Source organism: Eretmochelys imbricata, chromosome 3, assembly GCF_965152235.1.
Source record: "Eretmochelys imbricata isolate rEreImb1 chromosome 3, rEreImb1.hap1, whole genome shotgun sequence".
Classification (NCBI taxonomy): Eukaryota; Metazoa; Chordata; order Testudines; family Cheloniidae; genus Eretmochelys; species Eretmochelys imbricata.
This window is the reverse complement of record NC_135574.1, coordinates 109,543,914-109,566,422: the sequence shown is the minus strand read 5'-3', so window position 1 is coordinate 109,566,422 and position 22,509 is coordinate 109,543,914. Positions and strand designations below refer to the sequence as shown.

At 40.4% G+C, this 22,509-nt stretch overlaps 1 protein-coding gene across 1 annotated transcript in view; it reads right to left on the bottom strand.

Annotated features, from left to right (window-relative positions):
• Positions 1-22,509, bottom strand: part of UTRN (utrophin) — a 528,745-nt gene that overhangs the window by 416,539 nt on the left and 89,697 nt on the right. The window contains exons 17-20 of the mRNA XM_077813162.1: positions 19,416-19,539; positions 16,238-16,325; positions 7,973-8,211; positions 7,541-7,721 (exon numbers count right to left, since the gene is read on the bottom strand). Of these exons, the coding sequence (XP_077669288.1) occupies positions 7,541-7,721; positions 7,973-8,211; positions 16,238-16,325; positions 19,416-19,539 (632 nt within the window). The remainder of the gene's footprint in view (positions 1-7,540; positions 7,722-7,972; positions 8,212-16,237; positions 16,326-19,415; positions 19,540-22,509) is intronic.

The following is a 22,509-nucleotide window of genomic DNA, read 5'->3' as shown; positions in this document are numbered from 1 at the left end:
TGCTGTATTATGTTATAGTCTTGAATGAAATGGTCACATCCCGTTTTTCTCCATAGGATCACTGCCTTGTTCAACTCACAAAATGGACTGTGCGCAGAGAATGAGGTAAATGTTCAGTATTTTTCAGTGTAGCCGAAACTGATAGCACTGAAGGTCTATGATCCAACAGACTATGAAATATCAAACAGCACATAAATCACACTACATTTAAATATAGTTCAGGCATAGATACTGAAACATAGTTCACATAACTTAGGATTTATTTCATGCAGAAGAATGCTACTTTTTTGTAAATAAAGGTACATATATGCCCATGTTATCATTTACTAAGTTTAAAATTGGCTAAAAATTAAGAATATATTAGAAATTTTAATAGTTTTGCTTAATGAAAAAGTAGTTGGACATCTTTAGTTTACAAGCATATATGGTAATACAGATATAGGTCAGTCTGGCAGGAGTCCATCCAAAAGCTCTGCATCAGAGGAAATGCTACAAGTATATGAAAGATCTTAATAGAAGACCTAAAATGAGATTCCCGAACAGATCATTACCATATATGTGTTTGTGCGTTTACCATTTATATATTTGGCTGCAGTTAATTACAAAAATAGCTCCATCAAGAGGTTATGGTAGTACATGAAGTTACTAATTGACTCCATGAAAGAGGTAGATATTACCACATCCGAGGTAGAAGCTAAACTTGAACAGCTTAATGGGACTAAAACAGGGGGCCCAGATAATCTTCATCCAAGAATATTAAAGGAACTGGAACATGAAATTGCAAGCCCATTAGCAAAATTTTTTAATGAATCTGTGAACTCAGGGGTTGTACAGTATGACTGGAGAATTGTTAACATAGTTCCTATTTTTAAGGAAGGAAAAAAAGTGATCCGGGTAACTACAGGCCTCTTAGTTTGACATCTGTAGTATGCAAGATCTTGGGAAAAAATTTTGAAGGAGAAAGTAGTTAAGGACATTGAGGTCAATGGTAATTGGGACAAAATACAACAATGTTTTACAAAAGGTAGATCATGTCAATACAACCTGATCTTCTTTGAGAAAGTAACAGATTTTTTAGACAAAGGAAACTGAGCGGATCTAATTTACCTTGATTTCAGTGAGGCATTTGATACAGTTCCACATGGAGAATTATTAGCTAAACTGGAAAAGATGGGGATCAATATGAAATTGAAAGGTGGATAAGGAACTGGTTAAAGGGAAGACTACAACGGGTCACACTGAAAGGTGAACTGTCAGGCTGGAAGGAGGCTACTAATGGAGTTCCTCAGAGATCGGTTTTGGGACCAGTCTTATTTAATCTTTTTATTACTGACCTTGGCACAAAAAGCCAGAGTGTGCTAATAAAGTTTACGGATGACACAAAGCTGGGAGGTATTGCCAATTCAGAGAAGGACCTACAGGAAGATCTGGATGACCTAATAAACTGGAGTAATAGGATGAAATTTAATAGTGAAAAGTGCAAGGTCATGCATTTAGGGATTAACAAGAATTTTTGTTATAAACTGGGGACACATCACTTGGAAGTAAGAGGAGGAGAAGGACCTCAGAGTATTGGTTGATCACAGCCAATGTGAGCCGCCAACGTGATATGGCCATGAAAAAAGCTAATGCAGTCTTGGGATGTATCAGGAGAGGTATTTCCAGTAGAGATAAGAAGGTGTTAGTACCATTATACAAGGCACTGGTGAGACCTCATCTGGAATAGTGTGTGCAGTTCTGGTCTCCCATGTTTAAGAAAGATTAATTCAAACTGGAACTGGTACAGAGAATGGCTACTAGGATGATCTGAGGAATAGAAAACCTGTCTTATGAAAGGAGACTCAAAGAGCTTGTCTTGTTTAGCCTAACCTAAAGAAGCCTGAAGGGAGATATGATTGCTCTCTCTAAGTATATCAGAGGGATAAATACCATGGAGGGAGACTAATTATTTAAGGTCAGTACCAATGTGAACACAAGAACAAATAGATATAAACTGGCCATCAGGAAGTTTAGACTTGAAATGAGACGAAGGTTTCTAACCATCAGAGGAGTGAAGTTCTGCAACAGCCTTCCAAGGGAAGTAGTGGGGGCAAAAGACATATCTGGCTTCAAGACTAAGCTTGATAAGTTTATGGAAGGGATGATATGATGGGATAGCCTAATTCTGGCAATTAATTGATCTTTGACTACTAGCTGTAGATATGCCCAACGGCCTGTGATGGGATGTTAGATGGGGTAGGATCTGAATTACTACAGAGAATTCTTTCCTGGGTGTCTGGCTGGTGAGTCTTGCCCACATGCTCAGGGTTTAGCTGATCGCCATACTTGGGGTCGGGAAGGAATTTTCCTCCAGAGCAGATTGGCAGAGGCCCTGGGGGTTTTTCATCTTCCTCTGCAGCGTGGGGCACGGGTCACTTGCTGGAGGATTCTCTGCACCTTGAAGACTTTAAACCACGATTTGAGGACTGCAATAGCTCAGACATAGATTAGACGTTTGTTACAGGAGTGGGTGGGTGAGATTCTGTGGCCTGCGTTGTGCAGGAGGTCAGACTAGACGATCATAATGCTCCCTTCTGACCTTAAAGTCTATGATTCTGTCATAAATATAAAGGGAAGGGTAAACCCCTTTGAAATCCCTCCTGGCCAGGGGAAAGCTCCTCTCACCTGTAAAGGGTTAAGAAGCTAAAGGTAACCTCGCTGGTACCTGACCAAAATGACCAATGAGGAGACAAGATACTTTCAAAAGCTGGGAGGAGGGAGAGAAACAAAGGGTCTGTGTCTGTCTGTATGCTGGGTCTTGGCCGGGGATAGACCAGGAATGGAGTCTTAGAACTTTTAGTAAGTAATCTAGCTAGGTATGTGTTAGATTATGATTTCTTTAAATGGCTGAGAAAAGAATTGTGCTGAATAGAATAACTATTTCTGTCTGTGTATCTTTTTTGTAACTTAAGGTTTTGCCTAGAGGGGTTCTCTATGTTTTTGAATCTAATTACCCTGTAAGATATCTACCATCCTGATTTTACAGGGGGGATTTCTTCATTTCTATTTACTTCTATTTTTATTAAAAGTCTTCTTGTAAGAAAACTGAATGCTTTTTCATTGTTCTCAGATCCAAGGGTTTGGGTCTGTGGTCACCTATGCAAATTGGTGAGGCTTTTTATCCAACATTTCCCAGGAAAGGGGGGGTGCAAGTGTTGGGAGGATTGTTCATTGTTCTTAAGATCCAAGGGTCTGGGTCTGTAGTCACCTAGGCAAATTGGTGAGGCTTTTACCAAACCTTGTCCAGGAAGTGGGGTGCAAGATTTTAGGAAGTATTTTGGGGGGAAAGACGCGTCCAAACAGCTCTTCCCCAGTAACCAGTATTAGTTTGGTGGTGGTAGCGGCCAGTCCAAGGACAACAGGTGGAATATTTTGTACCTTGGGGAAGTTTTGACCTAAGCTGGTAAAGATAAGCTTAGGAGGTTTTTCATGCAGGTCCCCACACCTGTACCCTAGAGTTCAGAGTGGGGGAGAAACCTTGACAGTTTCTATGAAATATATTTCACTGAAACCTTGCATATATTCAATAGTTTACTGTCTGACTGCAACATGTGGAGTACCTTCAAATCCCCTTCACGTCACAGTAGCAGCTGAGGGCACTCACAGCCTTGCCGGGTAAAGCCCATAGCCAGATAAGATCCCCCCCTACATCTGTGACCTAAACAATAACTGTTACTATCATCTATTTTTTCTGCTTGACAGAACCAGTTACTGAGATTCAGAAGATGAACTCAATAGCATAGAGGCTACTTGTGGTACCCAGAGCTACTTCCATTACAGTGGTTGAACAGGTGAACTAAAAGGCCAGTTCAGCCCTACATAGAAGCCAATATTCAAGCACTGACCCATGCACCCACAAAAAAAAAAGGGTGTGTGTGATTTCACATCATCTTGCTACACACTACACCTCAATTTAAGTAGTCATGAAGAATGTAAAAAAGATATTTGGATTTTGTGAGATTTAGCTGGTCAGATGAATCCTCTAGAACAGTGGTTCTCAAACTGGGGTCACCCGGATGGCGTTAGACTTGCTCAGGCCCAGGGTCAAAGCCCAAGCCTGGGCCCCATCGCCCAGGGCTAAAGCCTTCAACCCAAGGCTGTCAGCCCTGGCTGATGGGGCTTCAGGTTTGCCCCCACCCACAGCCGGGCTCAGGCTTTGGTTTAGTCCACCTCCTGCCCTTCCCCCACCAGGGACAGCAGGGCTTGGCCAGGCTCAGGCTTCGGTCCCCTCTTCTGGGGTCATGTAGTAATTTTTGTTGTCAGAAGGGGGTTGCAGTGCAATGAAGTTTGAGAACCCCTGCTCTAGAAGCTCTCTAGAGAGTCACAACTAATGAGACTTTCTGTAATACCACATCTCTCATGGATCATATACAACACAGCAGCAGATAGGACTGAAACCTGCATTGTTGCCTATTTTACAAGTTTCCCCATCTCCTTTTTTTGTCAAATAATTATTCTTTTCCTCAAAATTGATTTTAATCTTGTTCCCTTACCAGTCATTCCTCCAGACTTCCCTCATATCTGCTATACAGCAGTGTTTCTCAACCTTTTTGTTACCATGGACAGGGTTGTTGCCTTCCTAAATTGTGTCAGGGAGACCTGTCCACAGACCAGTCACTGAGAAACACTGGTATTATCCTGGGGGGAGGGATAGCTCAGTGGTTTGAGCTTTGGCCTGCTAAACCCAGGGTTGTGAGTTCAATCCTTGAGGGGACCATTTAGGGATATGGGGCAAAAATTGGATATTGGTCCTGCTTTGAGCAGGGGGTTGGACTAGATGACCTCCTGAGGTCCCTTCCAACCCTGAGATTCTATGATTCTATGTATACCGGAACTGAAGTCTGCTAGAAACTCTTTCTTTTGCTTAAACGTTTCTTCTGTGTAATTTCAACCAAATTTGCAGACACCACCAAAATCACAGAGGTAAACAACATATAGAACTGCAAAGTAACCAGCAAAAGGTGAGAGCAGTCAAGTCTACAGGCAACAAGAGGAGGAGACTTGATGTTAAAAAAAGCTGTACACCCAGGAAGAAATAAATAAATAGCAGGCACGAGATGAGAAGATGTACCTAACCAGTTGCACCACTATGTTATTTTCACCTTGTCTGTATCTCCTTAATACAATCCTGATATTAATTTTTTAACATATAAAGCCATATAGTTGCTGCAGGAAATGTGGGAGATCAGATTGGGAATTCAAAATGGGACGTTCCTCAAGAGTTATTTCAAGTGTGATTCTATTCTGAAACCGGTCCCCTCCAGTTCTATGAGATAGGTATATCTCCATATTATAAATAGGACACAGCAGATCAGTTATTTGTGTCTATTTAGAAGCCTATAAGCTCAGCAACTAGATCCGTTTTCACTACTTTTTACTCCAATTGGCACCAGAGAACCAACACAGATTCTTATGCACCAAGAGAAATGCTTGTTAATTTTCCATCAGTTACACCCACATGGAGGGCAGTGAGCACAGATAACACTGCAGGCCTAATTACTAGAGATATGTAAACAGCTATCTTAATTTTCATGGGGCACTGGAGGAAAACTACAGAGAGAAGCCAGCCAGAGACTGCAGCTGGAAGGGGCAGAAGTAGCCAAAGCGGGGACCACCTCTGGACAATCAGAACTTTTTACAGTTTTAACAGGACTTTCTATTTCCTGTGCTGATTGGCTGTTCACTCTAATCACCCCCTTCCCTCACAGCCTCTTCCCCTTCAGCTTCACTCCAAACCTGCTCCTCTTACCCTCTTGCCCTACCCCCTTCACCCCCTTCCCTTTCTATTTAATTTATCCTCTTCCTAACAAAATCCACCCACAAAAAAAAGTGGAACTAATGTGTTGTTTGCTGTGATCACAAGGTTGTCTTTGTTTGTTAAGACCCTATGTTTGTCTCATCTATTTGGCTTATAAGTAAGGCTACAATTTTGTCAGACATTTTTAGTAAAAGTCAGGGACAGGTAATGGGCAATTAACAAAAATTCATGGAAGCTGTGACCTGTCCCTGACTTTTACTAAAAATATCCATGACAAAATGGGGAGAGAGGAGAGTCTAGTACCCTGCCCTGCTATGGATTCCCCTCCCGCCACACAGCACTGCCAGCAGGCGTACCCCGCAGCTCCTGGCCACCAGCAGCTGCGGGGTGAAGTCGCAGAGGTCTGTGGAAGTCACTGATTCATAGCCACCAAATCATAGCCTTACTTATAAGCTCTTCAGAGCAGGGTCCAACTACTACCGCGTGTTTGTTTGGTGCATAGCACAATGGGGCTTCCACAGTAGGTTGGGTCTTAGTCATAACTAACTTCATAAACATGATTAATAATAGATCATAGGCTAGCAGAGCTAGCAATTAGGACATGTTTTTTAAACTTGTAAATTGAACACATTTGATAAGGAAATCAGACACAAACATGGAACCTTACTATTATTATTATATATATTATTATATTATGTATTATTAATTATTTTGATTGCTGTAGTGCCAAAGGGCAGCAATCCGGGCTCCATTATGCTAGCCACCCGAGAATCATGTGAGATGGTTCCTGTCCCAGAGAGTTGACAATCTAAGTCTAAGACAAGACAAAACAGGTAGATACAAAAACCGACAAACTACGGAAGTACAAGGCAATATGGAGACAGATAACTTTACAGGGGCACTTTAGAGACTTTTAGAAGAGAAATGTATTTTAGACATAGTTCTCAAACTTTTTCCTATTTTGTAGATTGTGGCCTAACCAACCAGCCAACAACCAGAAGAGAACTAAGTTTCTTGGCAGCACAGCAATTTATCCCATAATTTTAGCATATACAATTCATAAAAGCATAAACGTTTCCTTTCTTAGACTATAATTGGCTGGTGCTGGGTCTGGTCCTACAATGTGTATGTCAAAAATTCCCACTGTAGTCAACAGGAATAGTGGCAGAGTGAAGGATTATAGAACCAGACTGATAAATGTACCACTTTTTTAATTTATTATACATAGTTCCAACAGTGTACTAGGCATCTTCATAAGGGGTGAACTGTCCTTGACAAGAATAGTTGCAAGCGGTTTCTTTAACTGTTATATTTATAATAGTGCACGGTATAATTAGGTTTCAAGAGTCTGTCCTTACATTACCTTTCAGAAATTCTAATCATTCCTTTCAGCACTTTCTATCATTTTCTGAAACTCTCTCTGGATATCACAGACTTATAATGTAACCTACTCTAAGAACTAATGATCTGTGGATAAAAGAGGAAAATGGAAAAGCTACTTCTACATTTCTACACAGCTACAAATTCTACATGGCACTTGCAGTGCGACTACATGATGTATATAGTATGTCAATGAAGACCTAAGACAATCATACACATTATACAGTGCAGCACCACTTCTTTGCAGGCTCGGAGAACATCAGACTATGCACCAAAAGAGTGTGTATCAAAATCTGATTTTTAAGAGGGACAGAATCAAAAGAGGCATCAATGTGATTTAAATAGAAGAAACGGAATATTTACCTTTCTTCAGCTGCTGATGCCATTCTTCCAATTTCTGTCTGACAGATCTGAAGCGATCAGTAAAACTGCTCAAGCTGTCTTGGATGAAATTTGGAGCAGCAGGTTGGGATGTGAGCACCTTAGAGGTAGCAGTCTGATGTTCAATTTGAGGGCACAGACTTAACAGATGAGTGAGCTCCCGCTGTGAAAAAATTAAAAAACACAAAAACAAAACAAGACATAAAAATTAAACCATTTGTATAAATAGTTGTGCTATGATTATTCAACAGATTTAGGATAACCTTTTCAAATGCATTTAAGTCCCATTAATTTTAAGTAAGACTTGAGTGCTTTTAAGCTGATTAGTTTAGCCTGTGTCAGCGTAAGGGTGATCTGGGGTATTCCGTTTTTCTATAAGTTTGATATCAAAGTAAACAAAGTTGCCAACCTTACCTGACATGACTCTTTCAGGGCTGTTAAAGATGGTTGTTGCAATGATGAAGTGACATTTTTTAGCCACACCTCCTTCTCATTTATAATCTTCTCAAGTTCACCCATTTCCCTAAAGTATGTGTTTATTTCATCCTGGTATTGTATCTTTCTTGCCAGTTCCTCCAGGTGCCTGATCACCTCTTTCCACTCTGTCAATATCTGCTCCAAGGCACTTTTCACATCCTCAGTAAAAAGTTCCTCTGAGTCAATGAAGGAAATAAACCATTGTGGTTAGAGAAACTGCAACACATCTTGATTTACAAGTATCTAATCATTACATTCTTCAGATATATTAATGCAAATATATATATATGTTTCATCAATAATCACACAGGTGGTGTTTTTTTTGTTCTTTTTTTTCGTTTTTTTTTTACTTCCAAGTCAGCCTTCCTTGAAACTATGTCAAGTAGTGGTAACAAGCATTTTGGCTTTTAATTTCACGCTTATAAGCAAGACTTAGGGTATGTCTACACAGGGATTAAAAAAACCTGTGACTGGAGTAAGTCAGCTGATTCAGGCTCAGAGTCCAAAAATCACTGTGTAGATGTTCGGGCTTGGGCTCCAGCCCAAGCTTCAGGATCCTCCGCACTCGCAGGGTCCCCCAAATGTCTACACAGTAATTTTTAGCCCTGCAACCTGAGCCCCACAAGCCCAAGTCAGTTGACCCAGGCTAGCCACAGCTCTGAGTGCCACTCACTCCCTCTGACAAACAAATTCACAGTTTACAGTGATGAGCTGCCACCCGTTTTTTATTTTAAATATTGAATTGTAGTTTGCAAGTTAACATTTAAACATCTTAAATCATTAAATAAAATTAACTTCATTAAACAATGGGCTTTTTAATGAAGTTTTCCCTGCAGCTCTCTAGAGTCACTGTTGATAAAGGCAAGCAGCTAACTAGAAAGCATCAGTCCCTAACTGTACACTGGGGTCAGTAAATTTGTTGAAAGGGTGGATGGAAATGCTGCATTGTCAGGCTGGGAAAGAGGAGGAACAGTACCAAACAATGTTACATTGCAGACAGATGTGATTAAGAACTAAATGTTAATAAGAATAATAACTGCAAAACACAAGCTGACAAACACAAGGCTATTGCCAGCCCACAGAGACTGAATGAAGCATTTCTCTAGCTCTCACACACTTTTTTTTAAAAAAAGACTGAATAAATTTGAACAGCCAGTACAATACATGCCTTGAAGATGTAATATTGTAACACGAACAGACTTCACCCACACACTTCTCTCGCTGTGTTTGTATTTTTTTTCCCTTGTGGTTGGTAAGTAATTGGGGATTTTGTCTACGCTAAAACGTTATATATATGCTTGTCTTCATCACACTGCCTTGAAACTTGCAATCACTTTCAGTGCTGGTAACACCACGATTTGTAGTAGAAACTGTGGCTTATGTACAGTGATCTTACAGATACTTTCCAGATTCATAACCTTCATCCCTGCAGCACCATTATTAATAAGACATCCGATGAGGTGAGCTGTAGCTCACAAAAGCTCATGCTCAAATAAATTTGTTAGTCTCTAAGATGCCACAAGTTCTCCTTTTCTTTTTGCAGATACAGACTTACACGGCTGCTACTCTGAAATCTATTATTAATAAGGTATCTGGATATTCAGGTATATGAAGAATTTGTAACTTTAATTAGCAAGGCTATAAAATCTAATACTCTAGTATAATGATTGAGGCACTCTGAATTACAGCCTAAAATAATCAATAATTCAGATTCTTAAAAATACTCTTTATAACTTGCAGTTGCAAGTTTGTGTTGCTATTTCTGTTTCAATTTGCCAAATCCTTATACAAGGTGTATTTGGATGAGACCTTATGAAGTATATGCACTAGGTGAAGAAGTCATAAATTTTAAAAGAGAAATCTACATATTTTCTCTTGCTTGACATTATATATTTTTCCCCTCAACAGAAAAGTTAAACAATACTTCTATAATATCGTATTGTTAAGTGGCACTAGCTAAATTTTGAAACATGTGTTTTACATTATAATCAGTATGTAGTGCTTGTTAAGGCCAAAGACCTTCATAGTTTAGAGAAGAATAGATTCCTCCCAGAAAAAGGTTCGAAACCTAGAAACAATTACAAAGCAGCACAAGTTTTTACTGTCTAGCTTTACACTGAATTAGCTAGCTCATCAGGTTGTGAGAGATTCTGACCCATTGTAACAGAGACTCAGGTGCAACGTTAAGCACTCCTATATTCTCACCCTATACACTATTGTAATAATCTTTGTACAAAATGTGTCTTGTGAGGTATCATTTGAAAACTAATAACTCACCTGAATCAACTGATTGTATACAATATTACTGTATTATAAAAGTTTATAAAGTGAGGTCTTCTCTGAAAGCTAATGACACACTGGTGACTAACATCATTGTAAGATGTATGTATTAACACTATATAAGAAATTACAGATATTGATATTAGGCTGTACTGTCTGCGGAAACAGGAGAGGATGTCACAGCTATCTACCTGTCTCCTATGTAAATTAAGCATGGTGGAATCAGAAACAACGGAAGCTCCATTTACTTAGAAATTATCGTGGGGACGGGAAGCCCACAGGAAGGGAAGAAAAGCATAAAGTCATCCTGCCTCTTGAAACAAAGACCACATCTAATCTACAGACCTATATCAGCATAATTACATTGCTCAGCGGAATGGATTTTTCACACCCCTGCACAACATCGTTATACTGAGCTAACCCCATACACCAACAGGAGAGCTTTTCCCATCAACATAGCTAATCCACCTCCCTGAGAGGCGGGTAACTACACCGACAGGAGAAGCTCTCCCATTAGCATATGTCATAAATATAAAGGAAGGGGTAACCACCTTTATGTATGCAGTAACATCAAATCCCTCCTGGCCAGAGGTACAGAATCACTTACCTGTAAGGGGTTAATCAGTTCAACTAACCTAATTGGCACCTGACCAATGGGGAAAGAAGATACTTTCAAATCGGGGAGGGGTGGGGGGGTTGTTTGTTCCCCCTCAGGACAGAGAGAGAGAGACCAAGCAGGTAAACCAGCTCCTAAAAAGATACCTGAAATTATACATCTATAATTACAGAAATTGTAAGTAAAGGCAAACAAATGTGTTAGCTTGTGATTTTTCCCTATGCTAAGAGGTAGTTTTATTCCTGGTTTTTGTAACTGTGAAGTTGAGTCCAGAGGGGAGTCCTCTGTGTTTAAAATCTTTTATTACCCTGTAAAGTTACCTTCCATCCTGATTTTGCAAGTGTCATTCTTTTACTTTTTTCTTTATAATAAAGTTCTTCTTTTAAGAACCTGATTGATTTTTAGTGTCCTAAAAGCCCAAGGGTTTGGTCTGTGCTCACTTTGTTAACCTATTGGTTAGTATATTATTCTCAAGCCACCCCAGGAAAGGGGGTGAAGGGGCTTGAGGGGATATTTGGAGAAATAGGGACTCCAAGTGGTCTTTTTCCTGAATCTTTTTTCTAAATCACTTGGTGGTGGCAGCAGTTACGTCCAAGGACAAGGAAAGGATTTGTGCCTTGGGGAAGTTTTTAACCTAAGCTGGTACTTATAAGCTTAGGGGTTCTTTCATGAGGGTCCCCACATCTGTACCCCAGAGTTCAGAGTGGAGAGGAAACCCTGACAGCATACAAGCATCTTCACTTAAGCACTGCAGTTGCACCAATGCAGCATTTTAATAATAGTGTCCAAAATAATAAAAATAATGCCCAAAGTCATTGAATTTTGGAACATATAAGCAAGGAGAGAAGCGGTCTTTGTCATCCATCACTCGACAGACACACGAGGCCAGAATTCTTGCAAGCTGAGAGGATGCCCTTCAACCAAAAGGTTGAAATATCTGGAACCAAATGTATGTGAGTAACCTGCTTAGGCAAAGATCTTTCACCTAAGACAACAGGGGAAGCTAGCACCTTATACTTTCGTTGAAGGTCCTTACCGAGGGAAAGTCAGCCATGGCTGGGAAGAAGAATGACTGGTGAGAGCAGGGTTTTGGAGAGGAGCCCAGAGTTGGAGCGCGGAGCAGCTCCAGAGCAGTGGAGCTGCAGGTTTTTGCCTGGAGCTGGAGCAGAGCCGGAGCACAGCTCCAAAGCCTTGGGCAAGAGAAACCATTTTGAACAAAACCTGTATCTTTCTAGATCAAGATTTAGACTTTTAGAAGCATATTTATTTTAGAAGCATATTTTACTTGTAACTCTTTCTATCTTCATTCCTTATATTTAAACTCACTTCAAGTCTGGGATATACACCTTAATCCACTTAAAGCTGCCTTCTCCAAACAAGGCCACTCCACCAGAGTAGTATATCAAATCATGGAACAAGCCACCCAAATACCCCGAATCTGCTTCAATACAGAAATAAAAGCCCATCCAACTGCATACCCCTAGTTATCACCTGCCTCCCACACTTGAACCCAGATTGGGTATCAAACAACTACAACCCATGCTCAATGGGGACCTCATCCCAAAGAAAAGCTTTCCTGAACCCTGGCCTTCAAACACTTCTGGCCTTCAAATACCACCCCCTGACTCTCCAAGCTCCTCATCAGAAGCAAGCTACCCACAGACCAGGACACACCAACTCAAAGTGGCAACAGATGCAAAATTTGCAGACTTATCGTCACTGCCACAAAGATCAAAACTCCCCATAACACACTTTTCAAGATCCACAGATTCTACACATGCCTATCACAAGATGTGGTACACCTCCATCAGTGCATTAAATGCCCCATCAACTATGTGGGTGAGACCAGACAATCACTATGCTCTTGAATGAACTCACTCAGGAAAATGATAAAAAGATCAGAACACCCAATCACATGTGAATGAACACTTTTCATAAAGTGATCAATCTATTTCCGACCTATCAATCCTCACCCTCAAAGAAACCTGCACAACACTTTCAAAAGATGATCCTGGCAGCTTAAATTCATAGCTCTGCTAGATATTAAAAATCGTGTACCCCTCTTTTTGTCTTAACACTGCAGAGATGTTAATGAGCTACTCAACCTTGAATGGTCCCTTAGAATGTGTGCTAACTACTTATGCTAAACAATCTGTTCCATCTTGCGTTTAGCCATAATGCTCAGAGTACCTTTCCTAGACCTGGAAAAGAGTTGTGTGTGGCTCAAAAGCTTGTCTCTCTCACCATCAGAAGTTGATCCAATAAAAGATATTACACCACCTACCTTGTCTCTGTTAATCCTAATTTTGTTAATAAATTTATTTCACTTTACCAAAAAGAAAAAGGAGTACTTGTGGCACCTTAGAGACTAACCAATTTATTTGAGCATAAGCTTTCATGAGCTACAGCTCACTTCATCGGATGCATACTGTGGAAAGTGTAGAAGATCTTTTTATACACACAAAGCATGAAAAAAATACCAGCAGGAGAGTGGGGTAGGGGGAGGTTTTTTTTTCATGCTTTCTGTGTATAAAAAGATCTTCTACGCTTTCCACAGTATGCATCCGATGAAGTGAGCTGTAGCTCACGAAAGCTTATGCTCAAATAAATTGGTTAGACTCTGAGGTGCCACAAGTACTCTTTCTTTTTGGGAATACAGACTAACACGGCAGTTACTCTGAAACCTTTCACTTTACCATAAACCAACTCAATGCTGTGTTTAAAGAGAAAGGTGTATTCACCCCAGTTAATAAGCTTGTGATGTGTGTGTGTCTCTAAATGAACCATATTATTTCTCTGAACTACCCAGGAGAGGTTAGACATTGCAGAACACATGGTTTTGGTAAAATTTGGGAGTAGGAGTATGTTGGGGGTCACCCTGCAAGTAGCAACCATGACTAGTGGAAGCTAGAGTAGGAATGTGGACAGTCTGCTGGGGTCAGAGCAGCTGACCCACAGCTGTCTAGCACAAAGACATTCAGGATGCAACCTGCATGCTGGCAGGCTGGCTGTGAATGGTCCAGGTTGGGAGCTACAACAGCAAAGCACTGAGAGACACCTAAGGTAAGGGGTTATCATTGTCTGCCACCACACTGGTCTGGACTGCACCCCCAGAAAGTGACACCAGGTCACTGACAAAATTAGAGATTTGAGCACTAGCAGGAAAAGAATAGTCTGGCTAGACACTCCTAGCAATAAGGGCTTTCTGAGTGGGAAAAGCCAACTGTTGGGTAGCCTAGCAGAAGTTTTATGAAGTCTATCAGAAAAAATGGTCAACACCAGTGGTGTGCACTATTAGGATATAGATATTCAGGCCTGTCTGTAAAGGCCTGTACTCTAAGAATTTAGGTGTATTCTTATCACTTGGCTAGTTCTAGAGGTATAAAAGAAAGAATCAAAATCACTGTCTGCCAGTGTAAGTGCCTTCTCTTACTGAGACAGTCTGAGGCCCTGTGCTTAGGCAGCCATAAGCTGGGAAGCGACCGGTCACAACCTCACATTCCAAACTAGTCACATTGAAATAAGGTGCTATTGGGCTGTTAGGAATACAATCCTGTCCTGATAGTGCCTATCACCTCCAGAGAAAGGGAAGCGCCTAGAAAATGTAAAAGGAAATTTAGGATGCTGTCTGGCAAGAACTCACTTATCAATAGCTGGGATGTGAAATCCTCACTTCTGCATCGTTTCGTCATTATAGTTCCCACTTTGCTATTGTTTGTCTGTATAATCTCTGTCTGGTTCTGTGATTGTTCCGGTCTGCTGTATAATCTGGGTGTAAACTAATTAAGGTGGTGGGATATAATTGGTTACATAATCATGTTACAATATGTTAGGATTGGTTAGTTAAATTTCAGTAAAATCATTGGTTAAGGTACAGCTAAGCAAAACTCAAGTTTTACTATATAGTCTGCAGTCAATCAGGAAGTGGGTGGGTGGGTGTGTGGGTGGGGGAAATGGGAACAGGGAATGGAGGTGGGGAATTGGAATCATGTTTGGCTAAGGGCAGGAATGGGAACAGGGACACAGGTGTAAGGCTCTGTGGTGTCAGAGCTGGGAAGGGGGACACTAAGGAAGGAAACTGGAATCATGCTTGCTGGAGGTTCACCCCAATAAACATTGAATTGTTTGCACCTTTGGACTTCGGGTATTGTTGCTCTCTGTTCATGCGAGAAGGACCAGGGAAGTAAGTGGGTGAAGGAATAAGCCCCTTAACATGCACCACAACACTTTTAGTAAGGCATGCAACTTTCCACGTGTATGCGAGGTCATGACCTCATATGTGCGAAGGATCCCATTTTGTAGAACATGTGGCATGATCTCTCGTGTGTGAGATCACACAGTGTGGAGGATGCAATCTGGTTCTTCAAAATGATGTCCTCCATGAAGTGTTCAGGGGCCAGACAGAATCATCCTAGGGGCACAGTCAGTCCTGGGGCATGCAATGCAAGTGTTGCATACACAGACATCACTGTCAACAGCTAATGGTGGTATGCATCACCCCTTTTACTAGCTGAGAGCTCTGCTAATCATAACTATGGTGCCAAGGTGCAATTGTGGACTAGACCTCAGAGCAACAACCATTCTGTCTCCAGAGTATGTGAAGAGCTGCTTTACAGAACAATGAGACATGTTTTACTGACAGCATTTCATTATATTTATTGGAATTATTATCTAGGAATCCTTTGGCATGGCTGAAAGATTCAGCTTTCACTGATGTTAATTATAAGTTTTCAAAAGTTCGGGTTTTAACAAACATTCACTTAGATTAGGTCTCAAGCTATGATCATCTTCTTTGCGCCATGGGTAGTGACTGTATTTCCAAAAACACTGACGAGAGTTTTTACACAGAGTCATAAACATGCATAAAGTAGACAAATATTCAGAGATAGATACACTGATATTTGTCCAATTCAAACTTTGCTCTAAAACGGCAGGCCAGCATGCAAGTCTTTAAGACAAATGCTTTGTGTAAGATTCCAAAAGAACAATATATAATTTGTACATTGCCTTTTCCAACGTCTTCAGATCATTGGAAATAAAACAGAAACCCTAGGAGGAAGTGAATGGACACATACTACTTTAGAGAAATGTTTTCAGAGCTGACCTTTTGTAAGTTTTGTTAACATTCACATGCATTGTGTTCACCAACACAATTAAGACCCATTCAGCTCTCTAGAAGAGAAGAGTTGAAGAAAGACTTAATCTGGAAAAGTATCTTCAATAAATGCCTCTGTTTCCACTCAGTCAAGTGCTTACATCACTTGCCTCCACCAAAACAAAATGAAAGAACTTTAAAGATCTCTTACCCTTTCCCATTTGATCCAACAGATTCTGTCCGCTTTGGCTCAGATCATCTATCTTCTGGCTTTTCTCGGCCATTTCTTTTTCTAGGGCCTGTGAATCAAATCCCAACAAAGAACAGTTTCAAAGATGGGCATTTCAATTGACATAAAAACTTTTTCAGTACAGCACATAATACGTACTTCCCTGCCACTCCCCAGATAACTCAGGATTTCTTTAAGGAGATTCCAGTTGCAAACAGCAACACATCTTTGAGTGTTTTCTAGTCATGTTTCCTTCAGAAACTAGTGCAAAACTGTATTACATAGTAAAACTTACTGGTCACAAAAAAAGCGAAAGATTAATCATAGTAGCAGGATACCAAAAATAAAAGGTGACCAAAACAGTCTAGTGGGCCAGTGATGGTGAGATGTGGACCCTTTCATATATGAATTCCAATTCAAACCTGAAACATGCAGCACGTGACTAACTATTTAGCAGCCATTCAGTGTCCCATGGGAAAGTGACTTTTCAGTTAAATTCATATTAAAATACAGTAAAAAATACAGTTGGAAATCTCAGAAGAGAACAGTGGGGTGAAGGTAACAGCCCACTTACTCAGCAACACGGGCCAGCAAGGGCACACCACTCAACATTCTCTGTACTGGCCTCCCAGGGAATATTTTATTCCCTGCATTTAAAGCCAACAAGCATTTTCTCCCAGTGCCAGTTGCAAGAAGTTGATAAAACACTGCAATTTTATTCCTAGTGTTGTTGTAGCATTCTTGGTTTTTTGGTTTGATCCATGTTTATTAAGTTTAGTCTAAGTCAAATTCAGCCAATGGGTAGAATTTCCTGGCCTTTTATTCTTGAATGCTTAACTCCCATGTTCTTTTCCAGTTAATTTTGTGTGCCTTAAAGGGCCTCATTTTGGTCTCCTAAATGTCTCTGGAAAACTTTCATAAATTCACAGGAGTAGGATTTGGCCCCAAATTAACAATAAGTGAACAGTGTTATCCGCTGAGTAGAGCTAACTGCAGTAATTTACACTGTGAGCTGCAGAAGTTGGTCCTGCAGACGTATGTAATTCTGTTAAAGAATGCGTCGAATCCTGTGAAATCTGAAGCTTCCAATTTGCCTAGAAAGTAGATATTGCAAATGCAAGCTTCTCCATGTTGTCCTGCCTACACATTTTTAATTTGTTCTTTTGAGAATGCCCTGACACTTGCAAGATCAGGGCTCCAGGCGCTTTTATTTTTCCCTCTCTCTCCATACCACACATCATTAGAAGTGAAACTGTTAATTCTTTCAAATAACTGAAGTTTCTTTTCCCTCCTATCATTTCCCCCAAAAAAGCTTCTTTAAAAATAATTGAGTAATGAGGGAAATCTGAGTCGAATTGATGAGCTTTCAAATGTGGTGTGAAGGCAGAGAGATTCATGGTCATTTTGATACATTCTGGGAGTGAAGTCTGCAATAAATGCTGGAGGCCTAGAAACCTGCCCTCTGTAGTAATGGGTGTATTGCTCCAGTGTGATTGTGTAGAGGGAGATGGTTCCTCAGATAACCTGTGCCAGCCCTGTGGAGAGCGCTGAATACCAAAACCTCAAGCTTGAATTTAAATTTCTTAAATCGAAACTGTCAAAATCATTTACCTTCTTCCTTCCTTTTTATTTTGGGGGCGGGGGCAGTAATTAAATTATTGGTTCAGATTGGCTTCTTTAACTTATTAGTAAATATAGGGCCAACGTTTTGAAACTGGAGTGGCTCCATCTTCCTTCTTAGCTCTTCCCTCATTTCCATTTCCCAACATATCCATTGTGCTCAGGTCAAACAGCTCAGCTAAATAATCCTTCACATCCTTAACCCACATTTCACTGGGTTTTTTTTTATTTTTAAAATCTCACACACACACCAGGAACCCCCTCGCTACTCCCTCTTGCGCCATCCATCTACCCCTCCTTCCAGTTCCCCCTCAAAATAAATCTTCTTGAAGGGATGCACAAGCCACAGTCTCAAATTCAATTAACTTTTTAATTATAAGCCCTCCTGATGCATGCCAGTGACCTCACAGACTTATTGTTTGCACACTCATCCTTTTCTCCATCAACTCTTCATGTTTGTCACCCTCTTCTACTCCTGTCTTAACACAGACTCCAAGCCTGCAATTGACAACAGACAGATGGAACTGCTACACTTCCCTGGAACCCTTACTTACTTAAATGGGGCTCCACAGGGGAGCATGCCGTCTGTGTGCTGTAAATTGCAGAACTGGGATCATACTGTAAACTCTTCTGGGCAGGGACTGTTTTGTGAAGAGCCATGCACATTTATGGAGGTTTATGAATAATAAAATAATAATAATAATAGCAGCAGCAGCTATAACATCCTTCCATATAGCCTCAATGTCATCTTTTTGCACTGGAGCCTACTCAAAAGTGAGCCTCCTTCTGGAGGCTTACATATGCACATTAAGATTCCACAAGCAGATTCAAGTACTGCTAATATTCCAGTAAGCTTTTGCAAAGACAATGCTTTCCAAAAAAAAAAAAAAAAATGGTGACAAGGATTCAGGCTTCCAATGGCATGAATCCAAGACAGAGGAGGCATAGCTCCCACAGGGTCTTGTAAATTCTACACTGTCTCACAGGTTGGTGACAGTTTTATAGCAACAGTACTGTATAAAGCATATAATTACAGGGACTCTGACCTATGCTAAGATTCTAAGTAGTAAGATTCCAATTACTTTAGCAATAAAACACTTCAGGCTCTTCTGAGGGATAGGGTGGGCAGAGGGTATGCCTCCAGGGGATTGTGTATAGAGACTGCCCACAGCTGTATACTTCCCCAAAGTTTCTTGAGTTTTCAATCAGTCCCCATCTCCAGTTGTCAGCCATGAGGCCAAAATAAGTAGCCAGATAGAAAACACAATAATCCTCAAGAAATGCACTTATTACTACACTGAAGATAGATATTAGCAAGAAAAAAACCCCAACTCCCAGTAAATCAGTAAGCATGACCTTACAGCCACAATATCGCTTATAGCCAATCAGAGAGTTCCACATTTGTCCAGCATTCTAGAGCCATTTAACAATGGGACTTAATCCACAGAAACCTCTCAGATCTGACTGTACCACCAACAGATAGCAAGCAAAAACTGACACAAACTATTCACTGGAACATCCTTCCATCTTCTCAGTTTACCTTCAACTTTTCTTTCACGTTTGCAGTCTCTCTCATCTTCTTGTATTCTTTGATCTCTATGGCCTGAATGGCAGTTTTTGATTTCAAAATCCAGTTCAACAGCTCAGCATTTTCAGCATCAAACCTGGTTTAAAAGGTCAGACAAAATTTTTCATCATTTTTTTTTCTCCCCATTCAGTCATTGTGTCTTTTATTTAGTTCTGCACGTTCCTCCAACACTGAGAAAGCAAGGTGGCACACATACATTCATGTATTTTCACATTACTGTCCTACCACAAGTAAGCAGTGACAAACCTCACTGCTTACAGGTTTCAGAGTAGCAGCCGTGTTAGTCTGTATTTGCAAAAAGGAGTACTTGTGGCACCTTAGAGACTAACCAATTAATTTGAGCATGAGCTTTCGTGAGCTACAGCTCACTTCATCGGATGCATTCAGTGGAAAATACAGTGGGGAGATTTGTATACACAGAGAACATGAAAAAATGGGTGTTTATCATGCACACTGTAAGGAGAGTGATCACTTAAGATGAGCTATTATGAGCAGGAGAGTGTGTGGGGGGGGGTGGGGGAGAAGAAAACCTTTTGTAGTGATGATCAAGGTGGGCCATTTCCAGCAGTTAAAAAGAACATCTGACGAACAGTGGGAGGTGGGGGGGGGGAGAGATAAACAACGGGAAATCGTTTTACTTTGTGTAATGACTCAACCACTCCCAGTCTCTAATTCAAGCCTAAGTTAATTGTACCCAATTTGCAAATTAATTCCAATTCAGCAGTCTCTCGGAGTCTGTTTTTGAAGTCTTTTTGTTGAAGAACAGCCACTTTTAGGTCAGAAATCGAGTGACCAGAGAGATTGAAGTGTTCTCTGACTGGTTTTTGAATCTTATAATTCTTGAAGTCTGATTTGTGTCCATTTATTCTTTTACGTAGAGACTGTCCAGTTTGACCAATGTACTTGGCAGAGGGGCATTGCTGGCACATGATGGCATATATCACATTGGTGGATGTGCAGGTGAACGAGCCTCTGATAGTGTGGCTGATGTGATTAGACCCTATGATGGTGTCCCCTGAATAGATATGTGGACACAGTTGGCAACGGGCTTTGTTGCAAGGATAGGTTCCTGGGTTAGTGGTTCTGTTGTGTGGTGTGTGGTTGCCGGTGAGTATTTGCTTCAGGTTGGGGGGTTGTCTGTAGGCAAGGACTAGCCTGTCTCCCAAGATTTGTGAGAACGATAGGTCGTCCTTCAGGATAGGTTGTAGATCCTTGATGATTTGTTGGAGAGGTTTTAGTTGGGGGCTGAAGGTGACGGCTAGTGGCATTCTGTTATTTTCTTTGTTGGGCCTGTCCTGTAGTAGGTGACTTCTGGGTACTCTTCTGGCTCTGTCAATCTGTTTCTTCACTTCAGCAGGTGGGTATGGTAGTTGTAAGAATGCTTGATAGAGATCTTGTAGGCGTTCGTCTCTGTCTGAGGGGTTGGAGCAAATGTGGTTGTATCATACAACCTGGCTGTAGACAATTTTTTCATGTTGTGTGTATATAAATCTCCCCACTGTATTTTCCACTGAATGCATCCGATGAAGTGAGCTGTAGTTCACGAAAGCTTATGCTCAAATAAATTGGTTAGTCTCTAAGGTGCCACAAGTACTCCTTTTCTTTTCACTGCTTACAGACTCTTTATTAAACTGCCATAGTGAAAACCATATCATCATCAACTTCCCTTGCAGGAACTTTGATGCAATGATACCATTTGTTTTCTCATTTTACAGATACCTTACAACACATGACATAAGGTCCTATAGGATGCATCTTTCAATGCTATAAGCATAAGAATAGGTTTCCCTAAAACAAAACAAAATTAAAAATATGAATGAGACAACTAAGGACTATTTTTTTTCCAAACTGTAAATATATGTAAAAAATACATATTAGCTTAAATGAAGAACCAGCAGCTAAAGAACTACATAATAATTCAGAGAGCAGCTGGCAAAAGCATTATAAATGATCAGCTGATTGAGAAATATCTTATAATCTGGCTCTTCAGCTACACTAAGGGCTTGTCTACATAGGAAAGGTAAGCCACTATCAGCTAAGGTGTGAATTTAAACCAACATATTTATACCAGAATAGCTCACCATAGAAGTGACTTTTTTAGGTTTAGTTTAAACCATTTCCAAAAGTGACAAATTAAACAAGAAAAAAATAAAATAAAAACACACACACACTTGGGACTATACCAGTTTAACTATATTGGTTTAAAGTCACACTTTAGATTATACCAGTATTACTTTCCCATGCAGAACAACAGCCTGTAATTAACCCAGTGAGAAACTAATTCCAGCAAGTTACTGTTAATTCAGTCAAACTGTTCATGGGAGAATTTGCAGGTTTCCTGCCATTGTTCATTTATTGGCTCAAATGTGTGTTGCTGGGAAGTAGCAAAAACATCAACTGAAAGTTTAACCTGTTTTTTCCAACTCCATTTTCTGATACAGCTTTAACACTAGTAAAGGGAGATGGTAAAATGAGGCAGGATCAATCACTGCTTAAAAAGCAAAAACAGTTTACACAGCATTATGAACCTCTAATTCAAGAACTGTAAACAGAGAAGGATGATCTTATGGTTAAGACATCAGACTGGGACTAAGGTGCTCTGGATTCAATCAGACACTGCGCTACAGACTTGTCAGGTGACTTCAGACAAGTTCCTTTATCTCTCTGTGCTTTAGTTCTCCATCTTTAAAATGGGGATATTTTAAGCTATAAAAAGATACAGCTATTTCTTACCATGTGTAAGAACAGCATCTAGCACAGTAAAGCCCTGCTCTTGGCTCAGGCCTCTAATATTAATAAAGTACAGAAGACAAACCGCTGACTGGTCAAATAAACTATTGAATTTTTCAAAATAGAGAGTAAACGGAAAATGACATGGATAAGACAAGTGCATGCACAACATCTACTCTGTTCATTTGTCTTGACCATAGTAATTTAGTTTTCGTTACAATATTTCATAAAGGACACTAAAGTACATTTTGCTAAAACACACCACACACCCAAATGAGTTCCTCGCAATGAGACCTTAATACCTTCTGGTCTCTGC